Source organism: Arabidopsis lyrata (genome assembly GCF_000004255.2).
Source record: "Arabidopsis lyrata subsp. lyrata unplaced genomic scaffold ARALYscaffold_1, whole genome shotgun sequence".
In the NCBI taxonomy this organism is placed as follows: Eukaryota; Viridiplantae; Streptophyta; class Magnoliopsida; order Brassicales; family Brassicaceae; genus Arabidopsis; species Arabidopsis lyrata.
This window is the reverse complement of record NW_003302555.1, coordinates 17,702,110-17,726,154: the sequence shown is the minus strand read 5'-3', so window position 1 is coordinate 17,726,154 and position 24,045 is coordinate 17,702,110. Positions and strand designations below refer to the sequence as shown.

At 31.5% G+C, this 24,045-nt stretch overlaps 1 protein-coding gene across 1 annotated transcript; it reads left to right on the top strand.

Annotated features, from left to right (window-relative positions):
• Positions 1-17,995: 17,995 nt before the first annotated feature.
• LOC9329969 (probable trehalose-phosphate phosphatase D) lies at positions 17,996-20,205 on the top strand. The gene is made up of 8 exons (XM_002893862.2): positions 17,996-18,610; positions 18,686-18,757; positions 18,879-18,971; positions 19,058-19,114; positions 19,226-19,327; positions 19,431-19,649; positions 19,754-19,846; positions 19,948-20,205. Exons 1-8 carry the CDS (start codon positions 18,197-18,199, stop codon positions 20,005-20,007), a joined length of 1,110 nt encoding a protein of 369 aa, XP_002893908.1. The 5' UTR covers positions 17,996-18,196; the 3' UTR covers positions 20,008-20,205.
• Positions 20,206-24,045: the final 3,840 nt, after the last annotated feature.

Here is a 24,045-nt window from a genome sequence, read left to right as displayed (position 1 = left end):
TAGATTTTAACCCGCCGATGATTTAATTTTAAAGTTAGTATAAAAATATTTTGTAAATTGTATCTCCTTATAACATATTTATTTATATTATAGTTTACAATTGTTATTAAGTAACGGTATACCACGAGTCTACGAGATAATTATTAATAAACTGAGGATTTAACCCGTATTAAAGCGGTATATAAATATTGATTCAAATTCGTCCGCCATATAAATCATTTCCGAAATATAACCCGTTCCGTAATTTCTTAACCCGTCCTGTGATTTGTATTAAAAAAAAATAAGGATTAAATCCGTATTGAAGCGGCGGATTAATGATATTTTAATCTTTTTATTATTGTTGATTCAAAAACCCGTCCCGCCAAAAAACTCATTTATTTTATTAATGTTCTTATTTATGATATGATTTTGAATCATTGTCTAAATATTTTAATCGATGTAGAACGTTGAACACACATTTTCGTCAATTGGATAATATATGTCCGTTTTTAAAATTTCGAATCACAGTATATGCAGAAAAAAATTGATTTTTTTTTTACTTTATGTATTATATGATGATTCAAAACAGTTAAAAACAAATCAAACAAAGATGATAGGAGAATCATAATTATAAATCTTAATCAAATCTTCTAAAAATCTAAATTATTAAATATGGAATATCTGGTGTATGAGTTGGGTTAAATATAACCCGACCCAACAAATTTTTTGTGAAGGAATTTTTAAAATGGGTCGGATATCCGAGATACCCGAAAGCTTTTTTACCCACCAGTCACAAAAAATGTTGCGATTATACTAGTATAGATTCAGATAAATAAAACACCATCTTATAAATAATTACTTTATTTTATGGTGTATATAAATATAAATAATAATTAAAAAAAAATTATATCCGCAGAAGGATCGGGATACTGAATAGTAAAAGAAACGAGAGAGAGGGAGAGAGAAATATTTATTACTTCTCTTATAATTTCACGTGTAGCGTTTATTGTTGACGCTTGACGTTTGCTTTTTGTGACTTTTGTAACACTCCCCCTTGGAGACCAGTGTCACTATGTCTCTTGCGTAATATCTTCTTTTGCCTCGTTAAAAACCTTTCTAGGAAAACCTGGTGGGAAAAACCATAGTAGGTAAAAAGAGTGCAACCGCACAAGCTCCCCCTCGAATGATCAGGATCATAACTTACAAGTCTTGTTGACGACGCATTTCAATGTTATGAACATGTTTCCTGAACATAGAGGTGGGCAATGATTTTGTGAAGAGATCCGCAGAATTCTCGGATGATCGGACATATCTTACTTCAATGTCTTTATTCTTCACGAGCTCTTGGGTGTATGAAAAGAATTTCGGAGGGATATGTTTGGTTCTATCGCTTTTGATATATCCTTCTTTTGTCTGAGCAACACATGCAGCATTGTTTTCATATAAGATAGTTGGCTCCGTATTCAGACAAATTCCACTACTCATTTGAATGTGTCGACTTATTGATCGTAGCCATACGCATTCTCTACTCGCTTCATGGAGTGCGATGATTTCAGCATGATTTGAAGAAGTAGCTACAAGCGTCTGCTTCTGAGAACGCCATGATATAGCTGTACCTCCAATCGTGAATACGTATCCTATTTGTGATCATGCTTTGTGTGGGTCTGATAAATATCTTGCATCTGCAAAACCAATCATTTGACCATTTATATTTTTAGGATAAAATAACCCTACATCAATAGTCCCTTGAAGATAACGAAAGACATGTTTAATCCCATTCCAATGTCTTCGTGTAGGGGATGAACTAAATCTAGCCAAAAGATTGACTGAAAATGATATATCAGGTCGAGTGCAATTTTCAAGATACATAAGGGCTCCAATTGCACTTAGATACAGTACTTCAGGACCGAGTATCTCTTCATTCTCCTCAGGTGGTCTGAATGGATCACTCTCAACATTAAGTGATCTAACGACCATTGGAGTACTGAGAGGAGTTTCCTTATCCATATTAAAACGTTTTAACACTCTTTTGGTGTATGTGGATTGATGTACAAATATACCCTTTTGAGTATGTTCAATTTGTAGACCAAGACAAAATTTTGTTTGTCCGAGATCTTTCACCTCAAATTCCCCTTTTAAATAGTTTGTTGCTTTCTGTATTTCTGCTTGAGTCCCGATTATGTTTAGATCATCAACATATACCGCGATTATCACAAATCCGGAATTTTTTTTCTTTATGAAAACACATGGGCATATAGGATCATTCACATATCCTTCTTTCGTTAAATGTTCACTGAGACGATTATACCACATTCGTCCAGATTGCTTTAACCCATATGATGATCTCTGCAACTTTATTGCACATAACTCTTTGGGTTTAGATTTTAATGCTTCTGGCATATTAAACCCATCAGGAACTCTCATATAGATATTTGTATCTAATGATCCATATAAATATGCTGTAACGACATCCATGAGACGCATCTCTAGATTTTTGCCAACTGCTAGACTTATTAGAAATCTAAAAGTTATAGCATCCATAACGGGGGAATATGTTTCCTCATAATCAATCCCGGGTCTTTGAGAAAATCCTTGAGCTACGAGACGAGCCTTGTATCTCGTAATTTCATTTTTCTCTTTTCGTTTTCTAACGAAAACCCATTTGTATCCAACCGGTCTCACATCTTCAGGTGTGAGTACAATAGGTCCGAATATATTTCGCTTATTAAGTGAATCAAGTTCGACTTGTATTGCATCTTTCCATTTTATTCAGTCATGTCTCTTTTGACATTCATATACAGACTTTGGTTCTGGATCCTCGTTTTCTTCATCAATTTCCTTTGACAAAAGGTATGAGAAAACGTCATTAACATCATCCATTTTATTTCGATCCCAGATCTTTCCATTATGGATATAGTTGATAGAAATCTCATAATTTCCTTCAGGCTCATGATGCTCATCATTGTCATTAGACTCATGATACGTTTCTTCCAAAATACTTTCTGCTATTTTGGGAATATCATGCTTTTCAACTTCCTTTCGTTTTCTAGGATTTTTATCTTTAGCACCAACTGGTCTACCGCGTTTCAAGCGTGTTTTAGATTCACGTGTATCATCTGCTCCTCCACGTTCTTGTGGTATTTCAATTCGAGCAGGAACATTTGCAGCTGATATATATGATTTAGTTACCGTTTTGGTATCTGCAAAAGCATCCGGAAGTTGATTTGCTATACTTTGCAAATGCACAATTCGTCAAACTTCTATTTATGACTGTTTTGTATGAGGATCAAGGTGTAACAGGGATGGTACACACCATTTGATTTCTTTTCCTACTTGATTATTTTCTCCCCCTAGAACCGGGAATACTCTCTCATCAAAGTGACAATCGGCAAATCGTGCCGTAAAGACATCACCAGTCTCCGGTTCTAGGTATCTTATAATTGATGGAGAATCTTATAATTGATGGAGAATCACAGCCAATATATATTCCCAACCTTCTTTGTGGTCCTATTTTTGTACGTTGTGGTGGTGCTATAGGCACATATACCGCATAACCAAAAATTCTTAGATGGGATATATTTGGTTCTCGACCAAATGCTAACTGTAGTAGAGAGTATTTATGGTATGCACTTGGTCTTATCCGAATGAGTGCTTCTGCATGCAAAATGGCATGTCCCCATACAGAGGTTGGAAGTTTTGATCTCATGATCAATGGTCTTGCAATCAATTGCAGACGTTTAATTAATGATTCTGCCAAGCCATTTTGTGTATGAACATGAGCTACAGGATGTTCAACTTCAGTTCCTGTTACCATACAATAATCATTGAATGCTTGGGATGTAAATTCACCAGCGTTGTCTAGTCTAACTCTCTTAATGGAATAATCAGAGAACTGAGCTCTTAATTTGATTATCAGAGTTATAAATCTCGCAAATGCCAAATTTCGAGATGACAATAGACAAACATGTGACCATCTGCTAGATGCGTCAATCATTACCATAAAATAGTGGAATGGTCCACATGGTGGATGTATCGGTCCACATGGTGGATGTATCGGTCCACATGGTAGATGTATCGGTCCACAAATATCGCCTTGAATTCGTTCAAGGAACTTTGGTGATTTTTTATCAAGTTTGGTTGGCGATGGCCTTATGATCAATTTTCCAAGAGAACATGCTGCACATGTCATTTTATTTCCATGATTCAACTCATGATTTTTCAATGAGTGACCATGTGAGCTTTCTATGATTTTTCACATCATTGTTGTGCCTGGGTGACCAAGGCGATCATGCCATAAAATGAAATCTTCTGGATTTCTTTTGATCACAAGGTGTGATTCTATGGCATCTATATAGGTATGATGCAAACCAGAAGGAAGTTTCGGAAATCTTTCCAAGACATATCTTTTTCTAGATTTATTAGAAGTTATATACATATACTTCTTTCCATTCTCAGTTGCAGACTGAGTTTCATATCCTTGAAGGTATATGTCATTGAAACTCAACAAATTCCTCTTAGAATTCGGAGAATATAAAGCATTATTTATGGAAAACTTTATTCCATTAGGCAATTTAAAATTTGCTTTGCCACTTCCTTTAATCAAGTCCGTAGGACCAGATATTGTATTGACAATAATTTTTGTTGGTTTTAATTCAGAGAAAAATCTCTGATGTCTCAGAATAGTGTGCGTTGTTCCACTATCTGGTATACAAATTTCTTTGATATTTTCCCTTGCTATTGTTTTGTTTGAATCTTGATCCATCTCTGTAATTAAGATAAACATTAATAAATATAAGTAAATATTATTGATAATGAAAACATATAATAATTATACATCAGTTCATTTTTCAGAAACAATAATTATACATCAGTTCATTTTTCAGAAATAACATTATTTTAGAACAACTGAAATAATTATATAATAGCATTACTGGAGACTAGTAGTCTCACTACAAGCATTTCAGTTATCCGCATGAGCGGTCTCGTCGAAATCGTTTACAAAGTCGGAAGCATCGAGGTATGATGTAACCTCAAGGTGCTCAATAAGATTTACTTCCTTCCCTTTTCCCTTTTGGGACTCTTTGTACAACTTACAAAGGTGTTCAGGGGTTCGACATACATGAGCCCAATGGCCCTTTGATCCACATCTGTAACAGATGCTTTCACGGTTTTGAGCGTTACGTCCTTGGGTTTCTTTTCCTTTTGAACTTTGATCAGGTCGAACCCATGTATAAGACTTTCTGCTTTGTGGGTTAAAAGATCTTCCACGTCCACGATTGAATCGACGGCCACGACCTCGATAGGTTTGACTTCCCCTCTCCGGATTTTTCACATCTGTGGCATTGACTTCAGGAAATGCCTTTGCCCCCGTAGGTCGAGAGTTGTGGTTCTTAAGAAGAAGTTCATTATTCTTCTCCGCCAGTATGAGAGTCACAATTAACTCAGGAAACCTTTTGTATCCGCAGTTTTTGTACATCTCTTGCAGGACACGGTGTTCTTTATGAAAAGTAAGGTAAGTCTTCTCGAGCATTGCAGCTTCAGTAATAGGCTTACCACAATACTTTAATTGTGATACTATCCTCAGCATAGCGGAATTATATTTCTCCACTTTCTCAAAGTCCTGGAACCTCAAATTCTTCCAGTCCTCTAATGCATGAGGGAGAGTTATTTCTCTCTGATTGTCAAACCGTGCTTTTAAAGCTTGCCACAGCTCTGCTGGGTCTTTTATGTGAGCATAGTCATGCGTCACATTTTCATCGAGATGTTTTCTTAGAAATATTATCGCTTTTGCCTTATCTTTTGGAGGCGATAAATTTTCCGGTTTTAAAGTCTCGGATAATTCTTGCGACTCAAAATATAGTTCCACATCAGTGGTCCATGCTATGTAGTTTGCGCCAGTAATTTTGAGAGCCGGAAATTTAAGCTTCTCAATATTTGCCATTCGTAATCTAAACACAAAAATTGAATAAATATTATTAGTAAAATAATATAATTTATTTCATATTGAACCATTTATATTAATGATGCAAGCGATTACAAAGAACATAATTGCATAGAAAAGTAAAGCGATACTTATGGTAAATTCTTCGCGAGTAAATTCCCCAACGAAAAGACCATAAGTACATGCAACAATTGCAATTAAACAACGAATTAAAAACAAGCGAATCATTTTCCAAAATGAAAACTTAAACAAAATTCTTTAGAAAAATATATGAGGAGAGATATGATTTTTGAGTGAATGAATGAGTAAAAATGAGTGTATTTATAGATTGAAAATTACTGTTCATAGCCGTTTGAAAAGTGATAAATGTTTAAAAATTTCTTCATGACTGTTGGTGAAAAGAATTAAACAGAAAATCAATGTATAAATTTTAATAGCCAATCAGTTAAATTTACCAAATTCAGATAATAATTTTATACATGTGGCCGAGCCTCCTTATATATTAACCAAAATATAAATATAATAGAAATAAATTTTAACGGCAATATTGTGGTGACAGAGTCATCCACGTTATAACAGTAAATAAATTATGGTGACGGTGTCATCCACTTTATAGGCGGCTTAGCCGGCCATTGCTATGGTGTATAAAACATCCATTACAATGATTACTTATAGGGGCGACATTCCTCCCACTATAGTAACGAGTAAATAACTGTGTCCGAACAACCACTAAAAAATAATATACATATATCTATATAAATATTTTTTATTCTGTTTTTTTGTCTTTTCTTTTCTTTTCTTCTCTCTTTTTTTTTTTCTTTTACTCATATTTTTTTTCTTTTTGACGAGGCGACATACCGCCCGGTATAATACCATATTTTTTTTAGCGAATATAGAGTGATCGTGCTGATAACGTGTTATAAATAATTACTTTATTTTATGGTGTATATAAATATAAATAATGGAGAAAAAGTTTATACCCGCAGAAGGATCGGGATACTGAATAGTAAAAGAAACGGGAGAGAGGGAGAGAGAGTGTTTATTACTTCTCTTATAAGTGAAGTATGAATTGTTGTGATTTACAACGAACGAAATCGTTCGTTTATATAGACGTGAAAAAGTAAATTACTATGCATACATAGTGACGGTGGGCTCCACACAAATTATATTTTACTCGTAATATTTTTCACTTGTAGCGTTTATTGTTGATGTTTGACGTTTGATTTTTGTGACTTTTGTAACACACCAAAACTAGAGATTACTAAAAGGTTTTAAAACTAAAACTCCCATAACTCCAGTTACTCTTGGCTCATATGGTACATTTAGAAAGTTTAGAATGAGAAAATTTATTAAAATGTGGACAAAGATTCACATAAAATTCTTCAATTAGCTGAAAATGAGGTTCAAGCTAAACATGGACCTCATATGGAAGTTGCAGAAGCGACTCATAGCCTAGTCACAATGGGGTCGCAAGGCCCAACTTTTTAAAAATACCAATGTTTATAGATGGTTCTTGAAAGAAAAATGATAGTATTTCAGGAATATAATGGTTTTGTACTCTTATCAAATGAAGATGCACTAACCATGGAGATGCCAATTTTAGAACAAGTCTAACATCTCTGCAATACAAAAGTAGAAGTACTCGTTTAGACAATGAAATGCATAATTGGCGAAAACGAGCGTGAAATTATACTCCTAACATATTGTTCACATTATAGTTAAAATTTCACTTTAACTCGTTCAAATAATGTACTAATCATCTTAAGTCTTATATAACCGACCTAAAATTTATCAATCAGATTTGGATTATGACTGACAAATTAATTTATTTCACTCAATATTATCATTTTTTACAATAATATTCAATTTGCTTTCGATTTCCATAATTTTGATTGGGTTTCAGTTTTCATATGACTGAAATTTAGGATTTGTCATAAGATTAATATATGCATTTAGCTTAATCAAAATAGAAGAATTCCACTTTGGCTGTAGAAAAATGAAGAATAAATGTATTTCTAATAACATATTAAGTATTTAAATCAAGAAATTAAAGTTAGTAAGTTACATGAACAAAAAGATTCCTATCCCTCTCCTTTTTTGTCCCTGATATTTTAGTTCGGTTGTCATACAATATCTCTAATTTATCATGCACAAGAACAATACGTAAGATTTGAATATATTCTGTTCTCTTTTCATTAAGAAAACAATCAACGAAAACATTGGTCACAATTCACAAACTTACATTTCGTGACAAGTTGAGAACAACGTTTGATTTGGTCTAAATTGAGTACAATGAAAGTATTCTGTTGTTTTGTTTTTTTTTGAGTAAAGTCTTAAAGCCTAAATTTCGCCAATCACACTTTACCATTTTATATTTTTCTTTATTTTAAAACTCTCATACATATTCTCATATCTATTTCTTTTTGTTCTCGTTCATTATATTTTTCTAAAATCATCAATATGTTAAAATCAAGTTGTTAGTGCTTATGTGTTAAGCCCACAATTATTCTCATCTTTTTTATTTTTTATCTATTTAATTCTATTATCTATCTTGCCAAACACTCTTAATTCCATATGGTACTTATTCTTATTAGCTAAACTTACCAAAATGAAATATCTCGAATTTTTAAATAAGAAAACCTCTATATAAAGTTATATATATATATTTAAAGAAATATGTTTTTCAGTTGAAAAATTAATCAATATAAACATATAGTATATGCATTTTAATACTAACGAATATAAATTTATGAATAACGTAAATGCAACTTAGTTTGTATAATAAAAAACATTAAAATATTTGAAATTTAATTTGTGATTTTATTTATGGACTAAAATATTGTGATATATATATATATATATATATATATATATATATATATATATATATCATAGCATTATTTAAATTCAAAATCTATTAGCGCCTTTACAAAATTTAGTTTCAATATTTCAAGATTTAATACAAATACCTAAAGTTTATTTTAAATTGTTCTATTATAAAAAATAGCATAAGACTTACCCGTGCAAGACATGGGTTCTCCCCTTGTCAATAATTTTTTAAAAATTCGGTTTAATTCAGAATTGATTTAAAATCTTATAACCGAGCCGAACAAACCGAGTATCGAACCAACCCGAACCGAACATTTATTCGGGTCAATTCGGCAGCTTTTCCTAAGAACCGAAAAAATAGAAAACCGAATAAACCGACCCGATTAATCCGAGTAAACCGTATGCCCAGGGCTACCGCCTCTCATGGCAAGCAGCTCCAATAAGGAGCATGGGATCCTCAACCAGCCTCCTGAATTTCAAGTGATCGCGACCTTGCAGGAGATTCCTTCGACCATCACACACGAAGACGACTCCTAGTCTTCGTAATGCGTAGTTTTGTTTCATTGTTTGGTTCCCATTGGCTGAACAAGTCACCCATGAATTCACTGAAATCTAATAAGTATTGACGTGATGTAGACGACCAATTTTTTTCATAGGAATGGTTACATCCACCAAATTTTTGAAATCTTTCAGCGCAATAATTTATTTGAAAAAGACTTAACAACAACATTTTAGTGACGACGAAAAGCGTCATTTTTTCTATAATATTGTAAATAATATATAAGAGAATTTTCTGGCAACATATTAACATTATGAATTAGTTTACAAGTAACAAGCTAGAAGGCTTTTCTTCCTAATATATGTAATTCCAAAAACAGGAGCTATGGAATTTGGTGATCTTCAAAGGTTTTCTCATTTCAAGAGCCACTAATGCTTCCAAAGAAAATTAAATAATGAAAAAAATCTTATAGCATATCAAACAATGTCCCTATCTGGCCTAAATATCTCAACCCTCCACTTTCTAACCGACAAAGTTTCTATGATCAAATAAAGTTAACTAATTTTGCATTTAAAAACTATGTAACTAAGATCTAAAGCTTCACATATGGATATTTGGCAGAATTTTGTATTTGGACCTCAACTTTCGTGTCATTGGGTAAATTAAACTATAGTAAACTTCTTCATTTTTCTTAAACCATACCTAATTAGGCCATCTCCAACCCATTATTAAATTCTCTATTTTGGAGAAACGAAATTTCCAACTCATATATATTTTCAACTCCAAAATAGAGATTTCCTATTTTTTTTCTCTTTATTTGGAGTTTTCTATTTACAATTTATGCTAAAATTTGGAGATTTCTATTTTTTAACTCCAAAATAATCAGTAGGATTGGAAATGGAGTTACTTTATTGACGAAAAAAAATGGAGATGGATTGTAAATACTCTTAGATAACAAAGAATATATGGTTTAAACAATGCTTTACATTCTTAAAACAAAAATATAGATACTTAATACTATATATATATATATATATATACTTAATACTTTCTCTAATTTAATGCTAACAGAGTTGAGCTTATTAGGGATAATATTATCCCACATTGGAAAGGACAAGGGATCTTGACTAGTATATAAGATATATGAGCCTCTCCACTCATTGTCAATTGGTTTTGAGTTGGAAGCCCATTCTAATATGGTATCAGAACCCGATCCACACATGTCCAACCCGATCCGACCCAAAGATGGTCCAATCATCGACAAGGCCCAAAATTGATGCCGTCGTTCTAAGCCCGAACATTCCGAGATTAATGGCCAAAAGAGCCATCATCTCGAGGGGACGTATTAGGACATAATTTCCCACATCGGAAGTTGGAAGGGATCCTAAGTAATATATAAGGGATATGGGCCATTCCACTCATTGCCAATTGGTTTTGAGTTGGAAACCCATATTCTAATATGGTATCAGAGCCCGATCCGTACATGTCCAAATCCAATCCACCATCGGCCCGGCCCAATAGTTGGTCCGCCGATCCATGCCCGAGCATACCGAGATCAATGGCTAGAGTCATCATTTCGAGGGGGCGTATTAAGGATAATATTATCCCACATTGGAAAGGACAAGGGATCTTGACTAGTATATAAGATATATGGGTCTCTCCACTCATTGCCAATTGGTTTTGAGTTGGAAGCCCATATTCTAATAGAGCTTTTGACCTACAGCGCCATTGGTTTGAGCTTACACTCTCACGAACAAAATAATTTTGCATCTGAAGTGTCTTTTGTTTTCTATTCATTTGTAGACAATAACTGTTTTGACGTATGATATTCGTACACTAAGGCCGTTAGACATACGAATGACTAAGACAAAACACTCTAAACACTTATGTTTCTTACGGTTTTATTTTATCTATGAGAATACTTACAGTCTTATATATTAATCTTGCATAATTAGATATTTTGATCGTTGCTTTAAACAATTTAAAAGAAAACTCTTGAAATAGCTTTTTTTATTTAGCATCAAAGTATCGAACTGTTTAAGTATTTTAAGGTTAACATAGGAAAATTATTGTGAATTCAATTGCCAAGATCGATATATAAATTGATGGATATGCCAAGATGACATGAAAGGTTCGAATTCGGATGTTAAAGAAAAGCGGGCTTATGGAACATAATTTCGTGGTCCCAATCATAATTAGCACGATATGTAACATCACATCACAACAAATCACAATCCACTAATATAAAATCCCAGTATCTCACAAATAAAATGGGAAAATTCCAAAAAAAAAAACCCCAAAGTAATTTTTATTTGGACTTTTAATGCCCAATTATTTTTTTATTGGAATAAAAATACCTCAACTAATTATTCTTGGTCATAAAATACTTTGTATATAAATTATTGGTAGAATCAAACCCGCACGTTAACAGCCGTTAACAGACGTAAATGAATTAACTAACGGCGTTAAATATTAAACTCAAATATGTTAATTAATATATACAATCGTTTAACAAGGTTATGTGAATAAGTTGTTGTGGTCTAGTGGTAAACGGAAAGTTGTAAGCTTGGGTTCGAGTTGTCCTCATAGCTAATTTTGTCTTCCTTTTTTTTTTTTTTTTTTTTTCTCTTCTTCTTCTTCTCTTCTTCGCCTTCCTCATATCTGAAAATTGGGAATTCAAATTCAAATAGCTACAATTGGAGGTTGATTTCGGGGCTGGTAATTCTTAATTATCCTCCTCTGCGATTAGGGATGAGAGGTTTAGGGTTTGTAAAGGCTTGGTAAGTGAAATGATGGTTGGAGATACGAGGGTGATGGTTGATGGTGTGGGTGTACGGATTTATTACTCGATTTGGAAGAGGAATTGGAGGTTCTTATTCATGGGTTGGATGAAGTATTATTTCTGGGACGGTGGTAGTCAACGACGGGGAAGGAGAGTAAAAAAAAAAAAACCAGAGATCAGCAAAGGAGAAGAAGAGAAAAAAAAAAAAAAAATTGACTTCACTGGAATCGAACCCAGGTCGTGTATATTGAGTAAGCCGCACTATTCCACTGGACCACGTTAAAATCTTCATAAATTATAAGAGCAGATTATATATATAGATTAAGTTATATGAGAATGATATTTAACGCCGTTAGTTAATTCCTTTACGGCCGTTAACGGCTGTTAACATGCGGGTTTGATTCTACCAATAGTTTATATACGAAGTATTTTATGACCACGAATAATTAGTTGAGGTATTTTTATTCCAATAAAAAATAATTGGGCATTAAACATCCAAATAAAAATTACTTTGGGTTTTTTTTGGGAATTTTCCCCAAATAAAATAGTAATATTTTTTATTATTTAATTAGTTAATTATTTGTTTATTTATCTGAATCATTTAGTAAAGGACAACTGTAGATTTGAGTGTTTAGGAGTCTCAAGTGAGAGACGTTTCTATCCTCTCTCTTCCTTTTTTTTATTTTTTATTCTATTTTATTGTGGAGTTTTTCACCTAGACACTCCCAATAGAAATGGTCTAAGAAAAAAAAATAGACATTGTTAATAGAAAACATATATTACAAAGACAAATTGCACTAAATGACAAAATGTAGAAGAACAATTAGATAACTTATTAGTTTGCTCAAATAATTAAGTTTGAATTTTGAGCATTTAGATGGTTTATACCTTTCATTTAACTATTATATGACAGCAATTTCTTTTAGCATGATATATTTTTAGGTGTATAGGTGATTTCTCGTATGAAAATTCTATATGTTTATAAAATTATATTGTACAATAAAATTGCTTATACAATATTTAGTGAGAATCACAAAAGTTGGATTTGACACTGAAATGAGTAATGTAAGAAGGGTGAATTTTTAAAAGTTAATCAAAAAATATTGACGAAAAATGAAGTTAACGAAAACATAACAAACAAACTCAGACAAATAATTCAAATTACGAAGAGCATATTTCTTTTGCCCTCACAGTTGTGGTCTAGTGGTAGTTGAAAATTAAGAAAAAGTTTGAAGGAACTAATTCAGGTTCGATCCACGCTGGAAAAAAAAAAACATATTTATGTGAGAAATGCCCAAGCAGTTTACTTGGTACTCCAGTAACAGGTGATCTGACTACCCCTAGCATTGGTTGGAAAACATTTCAAACTCTGCACAGACAGTGTGGTGGCACTTTAGGGAAAAGTCTACTCTTAAGCACTTTGATGCTTTTTTACCGGAGCTAACCGAATCAGCCGATATGGTTTATCAAAACTAAACAAAAAAAAAGCATATTCCAACTGAAGCTGTATTTATTTTTGAGAAATATCATCAAAATCTGAATTCCAACTGAGGCTTGATATTTGTGGTATTAAGATGAAAGATATTTTAGAGCCCATGAATTCACTAATGTTATGAATGGAATTTCTAAAAAGATCTAAGACTTCCTTATAAAAGAGGAATTGAGTTTTATTTGTCCATGCAAATCGATCCATTGAATGAAAACATTTTAATTTTTATGTTGAATTAAGGAAAACACTATTGTACAAAAAAAAGTTTATTTTCTTTTAGTAAAACTGTTTCATTCAACTCTCAAATTCAAATAAAGATCTAATCTTATTTCTCTGATGATTGCGTTGATTTAATCAAGGAATGAGAGTGTTTGTAACCAATTACAAAAGTAATCTTAACTAAATGTAATTTAAGTGGCCTTAAATGATCTTTACCTACATGGCTTTCTTCATTTATTCAATAACAGAATAACTAGCTAGTTACGCATGGGAGCAAAAGTGTTACTTTGGAGAAAAAGGTGTCGCACACGAGAAGGTTAGGTACGTAAGACGAGACGAGTACGTCTCACAAAACGACACATGTTCTCCTTCGTTACCAACTACAAATAGTAACTCAAGACCGTCAAGCATCAGTACTTCTCGTAGAAGTCAATAAATGATTCAATGGTCAATAGTCATACCTACGACATAATAAATACATAAAATTACATATCAAACGCACGTGGATTCTACAGTAAAATTGCATTACGACAAGTAGCTAAGAAGACCAATTATATACCGACTCATTTCGCATTCCGTCTTCTCTCTCTTTTGTTTAAAGTCTCTTTAGATTGACTAGATGAATACTATGCGTGAATAATTGTCTCGAAAACTGTAAAAAAAAAATTATATTGATTGTTTTTATTGCTAATTTATGTTTAATTTTTTGTTTGTTATTTTGTATTTAATAAAATTAGATCTTTCTTATGTAGTTACAACTTTTATGGTTAAATTTATTTGTGATTTGAAATTTCAAATTACATATTTTCATGTATAAATATGATTATTCATATGTATTTAAGATCATAACATTTTTTCACTATTATGATTACATACTATAATAATATAAGATATTTTGATACAATGATATATAATTATATTGTTTGTGTGTTTTGAAATTTGTCTAACTTGATTATAAATAAAAATTTCATTGTTCTATGTACTCTTTTGATCTAGTACTCCGACATAGGCTCATCATTAAATATTGGATTAACATAACTTCATCAAGATTTCAAGAGTTTTTATATGAAAAAAAAAGAAACAAAAATTAAAGAGTCATTTAAGTTAGCACTTTTAGATCTTCTGTCATTACATATAGGCTATAGCTATATAAAAGAAATGGCAGTGTCTTGAATTCCTTGGTATGCATGTCTAACGTCTCAAAAGGTCATTTATAGAAAAAAAAACTTACATGTAAATGTTATCAACTTACAATAATGCACAAAAATGTAAAGAAGAAAGATCATATGATAAGTTGTATATGAAAACCACAATGTAATATGAGAAAAGACTCAAGATAAATATATTAAACTAATAAGAGGTTAGGTAGCAAACAACTAAACTATAACACAAATAAATTTTTAGTCATTATCGAATAGTGACCATAATAAAAAAAATTAGTAACATAAGAATAGTAAAATGAAAGTTGTTCATGATTTATTAACATAATTTTCTAATTTTTTCTTTTATTTTTTAAAAAATCAATTAAGAGTAGGATTGGTAGAGGATATTTAATGCGACGAAGAACTTTTAGTTTTTTTTTCATTTAATTTTGCTAATTTTTTTTAATAATATAAAATGACACATATCACTTTCTTGTGTGATGATGTGATACTCTTATAGAGAGAGTTAGCCAACTTTTATATGATTCCTATTTAGTTTTCAAGTACATGTAATTAGTTAGAATCATTCATACAATTCCAACATGCTAACGTATTTAGTTTTCAAGTACATGTAATTAGTTAGAATCATTCATACAATTCCAACATGCTAACGTGGCTCCATGCATGCAAGACGATGACGTAACAAATATATACTTTTACCGGATGCATTTCTTCTCCTTCTTTGTATTTAGACAACTTTTCCCATGATTCTTGTACGAACATTATTCCTTTGTCTAAAAAAAGAATCTTAGACCGTAAGAATATATTGACCGTTTACGAAACTAACGACCAATAAGAGAAACTAAAAATCCGTGTGCAGTGACGTTAAAAGTCTCCTTTTATGAAGTTACCAGGAATCTACATTATTTGTCACATGTACTACATATGTATATAAAAAATACATATGTCAACAATGCCTATATATTTCGGAACAACTACTTTATGTACAATCTTGGCCTAACCCATTTTTTCAAGCTTTTGACAAAAATGTACACAGAACCCGGATTTCGATATTGTATGCGTATAGACTAAAGATGACTAGAGACTTTTATCTCTCATATACCAAAAACCAAAGTTACGTATACACATATATGTACACGCATGCCTCATAGTTTGACTAAGAGTTTTTCTGTTGTTATACACTTCCACGCGTGCATGCCTTTTTTTCATCTTTTACCGTCTCAATATTCATATATTTTGTGTACTGTTAATGCTAATTAGAATTCAAGTCAAATATCCACATCAACGTTATAAAAAAAGAGGAGAACAAAAATTACAATGTATTTCCTATAATATGAATGTGAACAACGATGTTTTGGCATGCAACAGGAAGCTTCGTTTCATTACTGATGTATTAATTAATAACATAAACAAAATTTCGTGGAAGACAATATTGTAACCGTGTTACTTTTTAAAGAAAAGGTAACTGTTGGCCGAAAGAGAAATCGAAATTCATTGCATAGTTTTAAAATGAGGTTTCTCGATGAATTATCATGTCGCATTCGAATGTCCTTGTCTTGGAAGGAGATGTTAATTTTCTTGAATGGTTTCGTGATGTTTGTTTTATAATAAGCCAAAACGTGCTGACTCATTTACACTTATTATCCTATTTAATTTCTCATAAGGAAGTTATAAATTAATGACAAAAAAAGAAAGAGTTATAAACCAATAACTAGATGGTCCACAAACTAAAGTATAAGCTTTATTTATAACTTGTAGTGCCCTTCACCAAAAGAGAAAATTTGATTTAGTGCATACATATAACAATATAACGCTGCAGAATAATACTGTATAAAACAGTCGTGTAACGATATGACAGCACTAATACAGTTCCAAGAGACGTTATAATCGTATGCAATCATATGCGTAGATTTTCCAACAGTTTCGTTTCGTTGATAAGGAACTCACCACTTTAGCTAGAGTACTTTAAAAATAAAATAAAGGTAGAGAACTTCTATAATTTGAGCATTTAGTTGCAAATGGACTAAATAATGAGTAATAACAACTATCGTTTTCCAAAAAGAGAAAAAACAATTAGTCGTCGTCTGTATTTTGAAAATTATTAGTATGTTTTATGCATATTATTTGTACAATAAGATCGATGTGCTCAGGGTAGACTGTAAAAGTGGGATAAATAATTATTCTTGACTGATCATTTAAAACTGAACAACGTTTTTAATGGAAAAAAAATTTGACCTGAACAATGTAATATTTAAGAGATCGTACCTAAGCTAGAGACTAGAGTTATAACTACGCGATACAGAAAATATTTAACGGTAACTACCGAGATCTAATAGACAAACCTTCATTTTCAAGTACATATAAATATATTTGGTTTATTTTGTTTATGCACTATCAAACCAAGCTATTAAAATATTAGTCTCTTAAGTTCTCTAACCATAACATTTAAACTATATTTTAGCGAAGAAAAGAAGAGAATACCGAGAGAACGCAACTTGCACCAAAAGCTACCACTTTGGCAAATCACTCATTTATATTATTATATACTATCACCTCAATTTCAATCGAAACCTCAAAATAACACATTAATAATATATACACAAAAAAACAACAGAATAACACGAAAAATATAGGTTTAGGAAAATCCAGAATTTGTTGAGACTAAAGGGATCAAATCTTTGATACAAGGTTTGCTTAGGTTATATTTTTTCACTACCTTGATTGTTGTTCTCATGATAAAATTCCTTTATTTCACAATAATCACAAGATTAATTTCTTTTTATTATTATAAGAACAGACGATGTTAAAAAGATATTATCTCAATGCTGTCTAATTTGAATTTGAATTTTGAGTTAAATACTACACGTTTGTTGAAAACTGATTAAACTTTATATGTCTGCTACAAATATTGTCAAATACTGATCAAAATTAATGGACCAAAACCCTTTAACTTTCAAGTTATAAAAAAATTCTAAAACATATTCGGTATTGGCTCCTATTTTATCAAATTTGCATCAACATCAACTTAGAAAATAAGAATATGCGACCCGAAAAAAAAAAAAGAAAAAAAAAACTAGGAATAAAAAGTAAAATAATAATTAACCAAATGGAATGATGCGGCAGGAGAGTTACAATGAGGAAGCTCTTTCACACTCTTTGAGAGGAAGTTTATAAATTGACCACACATTAAGTCTATTCTCATTACATTAAGACTTGACAACTTGTCTTTCTCATACCAAACCCCACTCCTCTGTTTCTTAATACCTTCTCTGTTTTTTTTTCCCCTAAGCCCCTAATGACAAACCATAATGCCTTAATCTCTGATGCAAAAGGCAGCATCGGAGTTGCGGTTAGAGTTCCAAACCAATCTCTGTTTTCTCCCGGAGGTGGCCGATACATCAGCATTCCCCGGAAGAAACTTGTACAGAAGCTAGAGACCGACCAGAGTCAAACCCGAACCCACTCTTGGATCGAAGCCATGAGGGCTTCTTCCCCGACCCGAATCCGACCGGGGAACATATCCTCTCTCCCGGAGTCCGATGAGGAAGATGAATACTCTTCTTGGTTAGCTCAACACCCATCGGCTTTAACCATGTTTGAAGAGATCGCTGAAGCTTCCAAAGGGAAACAAATCGTTATGTTTCTTGACTATGACGGTACATTATCGCCCATTGTAGAAAACCCGGATCGGGCTTACATGTCTGACGAGGTTTGCTTCTCTTCTTACTTCTTAATTCCTTTGTTTTCGAGGTTTTTCGGTTTTCTAACAAATTTTAATCCTTAGATGAGAGAGGCAGTGAAAGGCGTGGCTAGATATTTCCCGACCGCGATTGTCACTGGAAGATGCCGTGATAAGGTACGTTTTAACATTATTTTTCTCAATCTATTATAAGAAAAACGAAAAAAGATTAGTCTAGTTTCGGTTTAGAATCATTTGGTTATATAAAAAACTAACTAATTGTTTTTATATTTGGTAGGTTCGTAGATTTGTGAAACTTCCCGGACTTTACTATGCCGGTAGCCATGGAATGGACATCAAAGGACCTTCCAAAAAAACAAAACATAACAAGGTATTATCATAAACCCTTATATATTAAAGTATATAGATTGATAAAGAGACTAAACTAAGCCTTAATGTTTTTTTGGAACAATACAGAACAATAAAGGTGTTCTTTTCCAAGCGGCGAATGAGTTCTTGCCTATGATTGACCAGGTCTCCTACCTTTTCCTAGTTCTCTAACTACTTATGCGTCAAAGTTAAGCTACTTATAATATAACAACATTTTGGTCTCTAACTAAGAAAAAATATGAATCCCTTAATCAGGTCTCGAAGTGTCTAGTGGAGAAAATGAGAGACATAGAAGGAGCAAACGTCGAGAATAACAAGTTCTGTGTCTCCGTACATTACCGTTGTGTTGATCAAAAGGTAAAAAAAAAAAAATTAATCAAGATTACAAATATTTTCTTTATTTTTCCCCACTTTTTGTCTAGAAAGTAAATTATAACGTATTGTTCATTTGTAATGATAGGACTGGGCATTAGTAGCGGAACACGTGACATCGATATTGAGTGAGTATCCAAAACTGAGGTTAACACAAGGAAGAAAAGTTTTAGAGATTCGACCAACCATCAAATGGGATAAAGGCAAAGCTCTCGAGTTCTTGCTCGAATCTTTAGGATTCGCTAACTCTAACGATGTTTTGCCCATCTACATCGGAGATGATCGTACGGACGAGGATGCTTTTAAGGTATATATTTACCATCTGCAACATAATTTTCAACCTAAATATTTTCACTATTTATAACTAATATATTTTACAGATAAATTAATTAATATATTGGTTGGGTTCAGGTGCTGAAAAGGAAAGGACAAGGCTTTGGTATACTTGTGTCCAAAGTTCCAAAGGAAACGAGTGCTACATATTCTCTACAACAACCTTCCGAGGTAATATTAAGTGTTTGTTGTTTGAGTTTTTTTAGTTTATTATTCTCTTATTTTGTTTGAGGACTAACAACTTTTTTTTTTTTGAATAATGTTTTGAACAGGTAGGAGAGTTTTTGCAGCGACTCGTGGAATGGAAACAAATGTCACTAAGAGGAAGATAGCGAGTTTCCTGACTTTAATTTATTTTCAATTAAATAAATGAATTAGTTTTCACTATGCAACAAAAATTGTTGTATGATCGATGTTTTTTTGTTCCCTTTCTTTTTATGTTTTAATGATTTTAGTCTTCATGAACAAATGTAAGTTTACTCCTACCAAAAAAAAAACAAATGTAAGTTTATAGGAACTTTCTTAAAAAAGAAAAAGAAAAAAAAGAAAGAAATGTAAGTTTGCTAGTATAACTATTTCCATCATTCTCTTTTTAATACCGTCTATTATTATTAATTTAGAAACCAAGAAAACATAGCAAATACATAATCAATCAAATACAAAACCACGAAATATATATTAATATATTTAAAAGACGATAAAATTAACAAAACAAAAAATTACACGATGCTTCTCTCCATAAGCCTTACTCGATAATAGAATATCCACTCTATTATTTGCTTTCCTCGTATTCATCCTCAATCTGAAGTAATCTTCATCACATTAACAAGGCTCCAATGTCGAAAAACGATTCCATCATTCTTCTATATGTATGATGTACCCATTCGAAATATATATAATTCATATAATGTATTTTGAAAAGAAAAATAATCAAGATGTAAAATTTTCTTATAAAATCTTATTTCAAATGACATATATAGTTTAATAAGTATTTATTTTAATAGATAACCAAAAAGAAATGTATTTTAATGGTTTCTAGGAATGATTATAGTAATAATTAAAAGTTTTTAATTTGTTAATCCACACTAATTCAGTCCTAATTCTTTATTTTATTTTTTGGTCAACAATCCAATGGTAATTCTACATAACGTAAATAACTATTTCCGAACTAACATTTTATTCGAATTTCGGACTTGACAACACTAAAATAGACCTACTAAAGATTGATGAAAATGTACCCTACCATATACACAATATCATGTGGAGGTACACTTTAGAACCTAAAGGAACGCAGCTTTCGTAAGAAATATTTTATTTCAACCAACATAGCAAATGAATAAGATAAAACAAATTGCATTGTTTCAAAAATGCTTTTTCATATAAAAACTGACACATACTTTTTAAAATGATTTTTGTAAGCTGTGAAAAATAGGGTCTTTGTCAAAAATCTTGGACTCTTGCCCAAGCCTTAGCTTGCAAGCATCCATGTCACCAACTTTTAAACTAGAATTACCTTTTCTTTATTTTATTTTATTTTTGTAAAAGAAAAGTTGTACATGTTTTTACTTTGGATTTCCAGTTCAGTTATTTTTAATCTCTACATTTATTACAGTGAGATCAAATGGTAGGGTTTGCTTCAGGTGGCATGCATTAAAAGTGGAATTTAATAGAGAAAACAAAAAAATGGCTACAAGCTATATAATTCAAGAAAATTGAACAAGTGGGAATGATGATAACAAAAACAAAGATAGATAGTGAAGCTATCGAAAATTGAACAGTTGAGATTTGGGGATGCTACCATTTGAATGTACAGATATTACAAGTAGATTAAAGACCATGTGAGCTCAACTGTATTTTCAATAATATTTCCTCAGTTGAATATGATTGACCACTTTTCATTTCAAGTAATTGAGTAATTCTCTCCTTCTCTCTAATTTATGAGAGAACCCCACTTAATTATCTTAAAGTGAAACTACATACATTTCGTTGTTTTCATTTATATAGCTCATCATTCATCTATTTTCATGATTATATTTGGATATTTATAACTTTTAACCAAAGTTTGTTATGATCAAAATTATTATAAAACCCTAATTTTTATGTGTAAGTGATCTAAATTCAACTAAAGAAATATGATTGAGGAGGCGAAAATCCACTTCCTAGAGTTAGTGGATAAACAAACTAAGAAAAGAGTACAATCGAATAGGTTTTATAATGCATAGAGCCAAGAAAAGAAAAAGAAATTATAGATAACAAAAGGTTAAGATACTTTTATCACATGTGTAAAGATAAAACCAAAAAAGAAGAAGAAGAAGAAATTGGAACCACTTTGAAACCCACATCATTGATTTCTTTACTTGAAATAAACTATGTGCCATAAACTCCAATTATTGATTGAAGATATAGACTTTTGGCACGAATTTTACAAGTTCACGGGGGTACCTACACATTCATACAACACGTTCCCACTTTTATCACTATTTTCTTCACTATCTTTACCTTTCCAAGTCATTTCATGTGTTCACTTTGTTTCATTCACTCACTAAACCCTACCAAAATCTGCCTTTACACTATATAACATATATAGGCTCTTTAGAAATGCATTTGTTATTGAGTATTTGCAAATACACACATAAATATAGATATTGATGTAGCTATATATGTACCATTTAGTTGATATTGATTGGATGGTCCTAAGTTTGCTTTGTTAAAATATAGATAATTTCTACTAATATTGGTGGTCCATCAATTAATCACATGTCCGAAAAGTTGATTCTAATTCTTAAGGCTATATATACGCACTAATTTCACAAATCATTCATTCGAGAAACATGTATCCAAGTTACCAGCATCTTATTAAAGTACCTACACTAATCAAAGGATCATAATCTAACAAATATTTATAATCGGAAAAGTAAAAGTAGATTTATTCACATTTTCACGATCTTTCCAAAATCTATTCGCCCTTTCCGAATTATTTCATTTCATTTGTTGGCTTCACATACTAAACGCTAATTAGAGGATACCTGTACATTAAACATTAGCTAGTTTCCCATGAATAATTATACTTATGACTGCATATTTTGTTTATTTAATCTTTCATAATTAACTTGCTAGTGCATTTACGCCAGTAGTTAATTAAAGTTATACTCCATTCGTTCCTTTATATAAGATCGATGTTTTACAGGTTTTCGTTTGTTTTATTTTATTTTATTTTTTCAAGTTTCTAGACAAAATATATATTTATTAAAGACTTATAACTATTTAAATTCTGCAATAATTTTATGAATTAATTTTTACTATATATTAAAAAAAAGTTTTTTAATCTCCGTGCTTTTTTTTTTGTATACCAATCGCCGTTCTTTTTATCAAAAAATATTACATAAAATAACCGAAGGAGTAATATTTTAGATTCTTAAAAGCTTTACAAATTCTTTATACAAATTTAATGAATATATGAGTTTTTAACATACAGTAAAACCTCAATAAATTAATAAGGTTGGGACTAGCAAATTGGATTAATTTAGAGAGGTATTAGTTTATCGATAAATTAATAATTATTAATTTATAGAGAGATTTTACTAATTTTGTAATTTCTTAAAAAACATTTCTATCTAAAAATAATGTTTTCCTTTATATAAGATTTTCAAAAAAATTATTATCTTATTAATTTATCGATTTATGTCATATTTTACACTGGTCCCAACTCGGGACCGGAAGAATTTATTAATTTAGAGAGGTTATTAGAGTATTAATTTATAGAGGTTTTACTTTATGTTTTTTTTTTTTATGTAACCCCCCGGTCGTTTGTGTATCTGGGATGCTATATCCAGATTTAATGCGGCATCCAATCTCATCATCTAGATGTTACTTGTTTCTAAAATTGGTTTTGTATTTTAAAAATAAATCCCTTTTTTGTATCTAGAAGTTGTTTTAGTTAATTGATAACACTTCAATAATCTACAAAACACACTATATAACTTCTTTAATCATCTTCATTACCCGGTTAACAATTTTCATCTGACAAACAAGCAATTATTTGACATTAATCATATAGTTATTGTGTCTAAAACTCAATCGACTATATTTAGGGCCTGACTGGTTTAAACGCAGCGGTTGCGGTTGCGGTTGCGGGAGTTTGCGGAAGCGGGCGGTTGCGGCTTTAAGCGTTATCAAGCGTTTTGAACGACTGGTTTAGCGTTTGAAAATTAGTGCGTTTGCGGGAGTTTTATGACTGGTAAACCAGCGGGTGCGATAGCAGTTAAATAAAAAAATGACCAAAATAAATAAAAAATATTTCAAAAAAAAGAAATAAAAACACCAATATATTATGATGATAATATTAGAAAAATTGAACATGCTTAATAATT

Bases quoted from the DNA above. Each gene is read 5' to 3' on its own strand.
- LOC9329969 (XM_002893862.2), top strand. From the start codon at position 18,197: ATGACAAACCATAATGCCTTAATCTCTGATGCAAAAGGCAGCATCGGA. The intron at 18,758-18,878 runs GTACGTTTTAAC...TATATTTGGTAG, and splicing joins CTGGAAGATGCCGTGATAAG to GTTCGTAGATTTGTGAAACT. The intron at 19,847-19,947 runs GTAATATTAAGT...TGTTTTGAACAG, and splicing joins CTCTACAACAACCTTCCGAG to GTAGGAGAGTTTTTGCAGCG.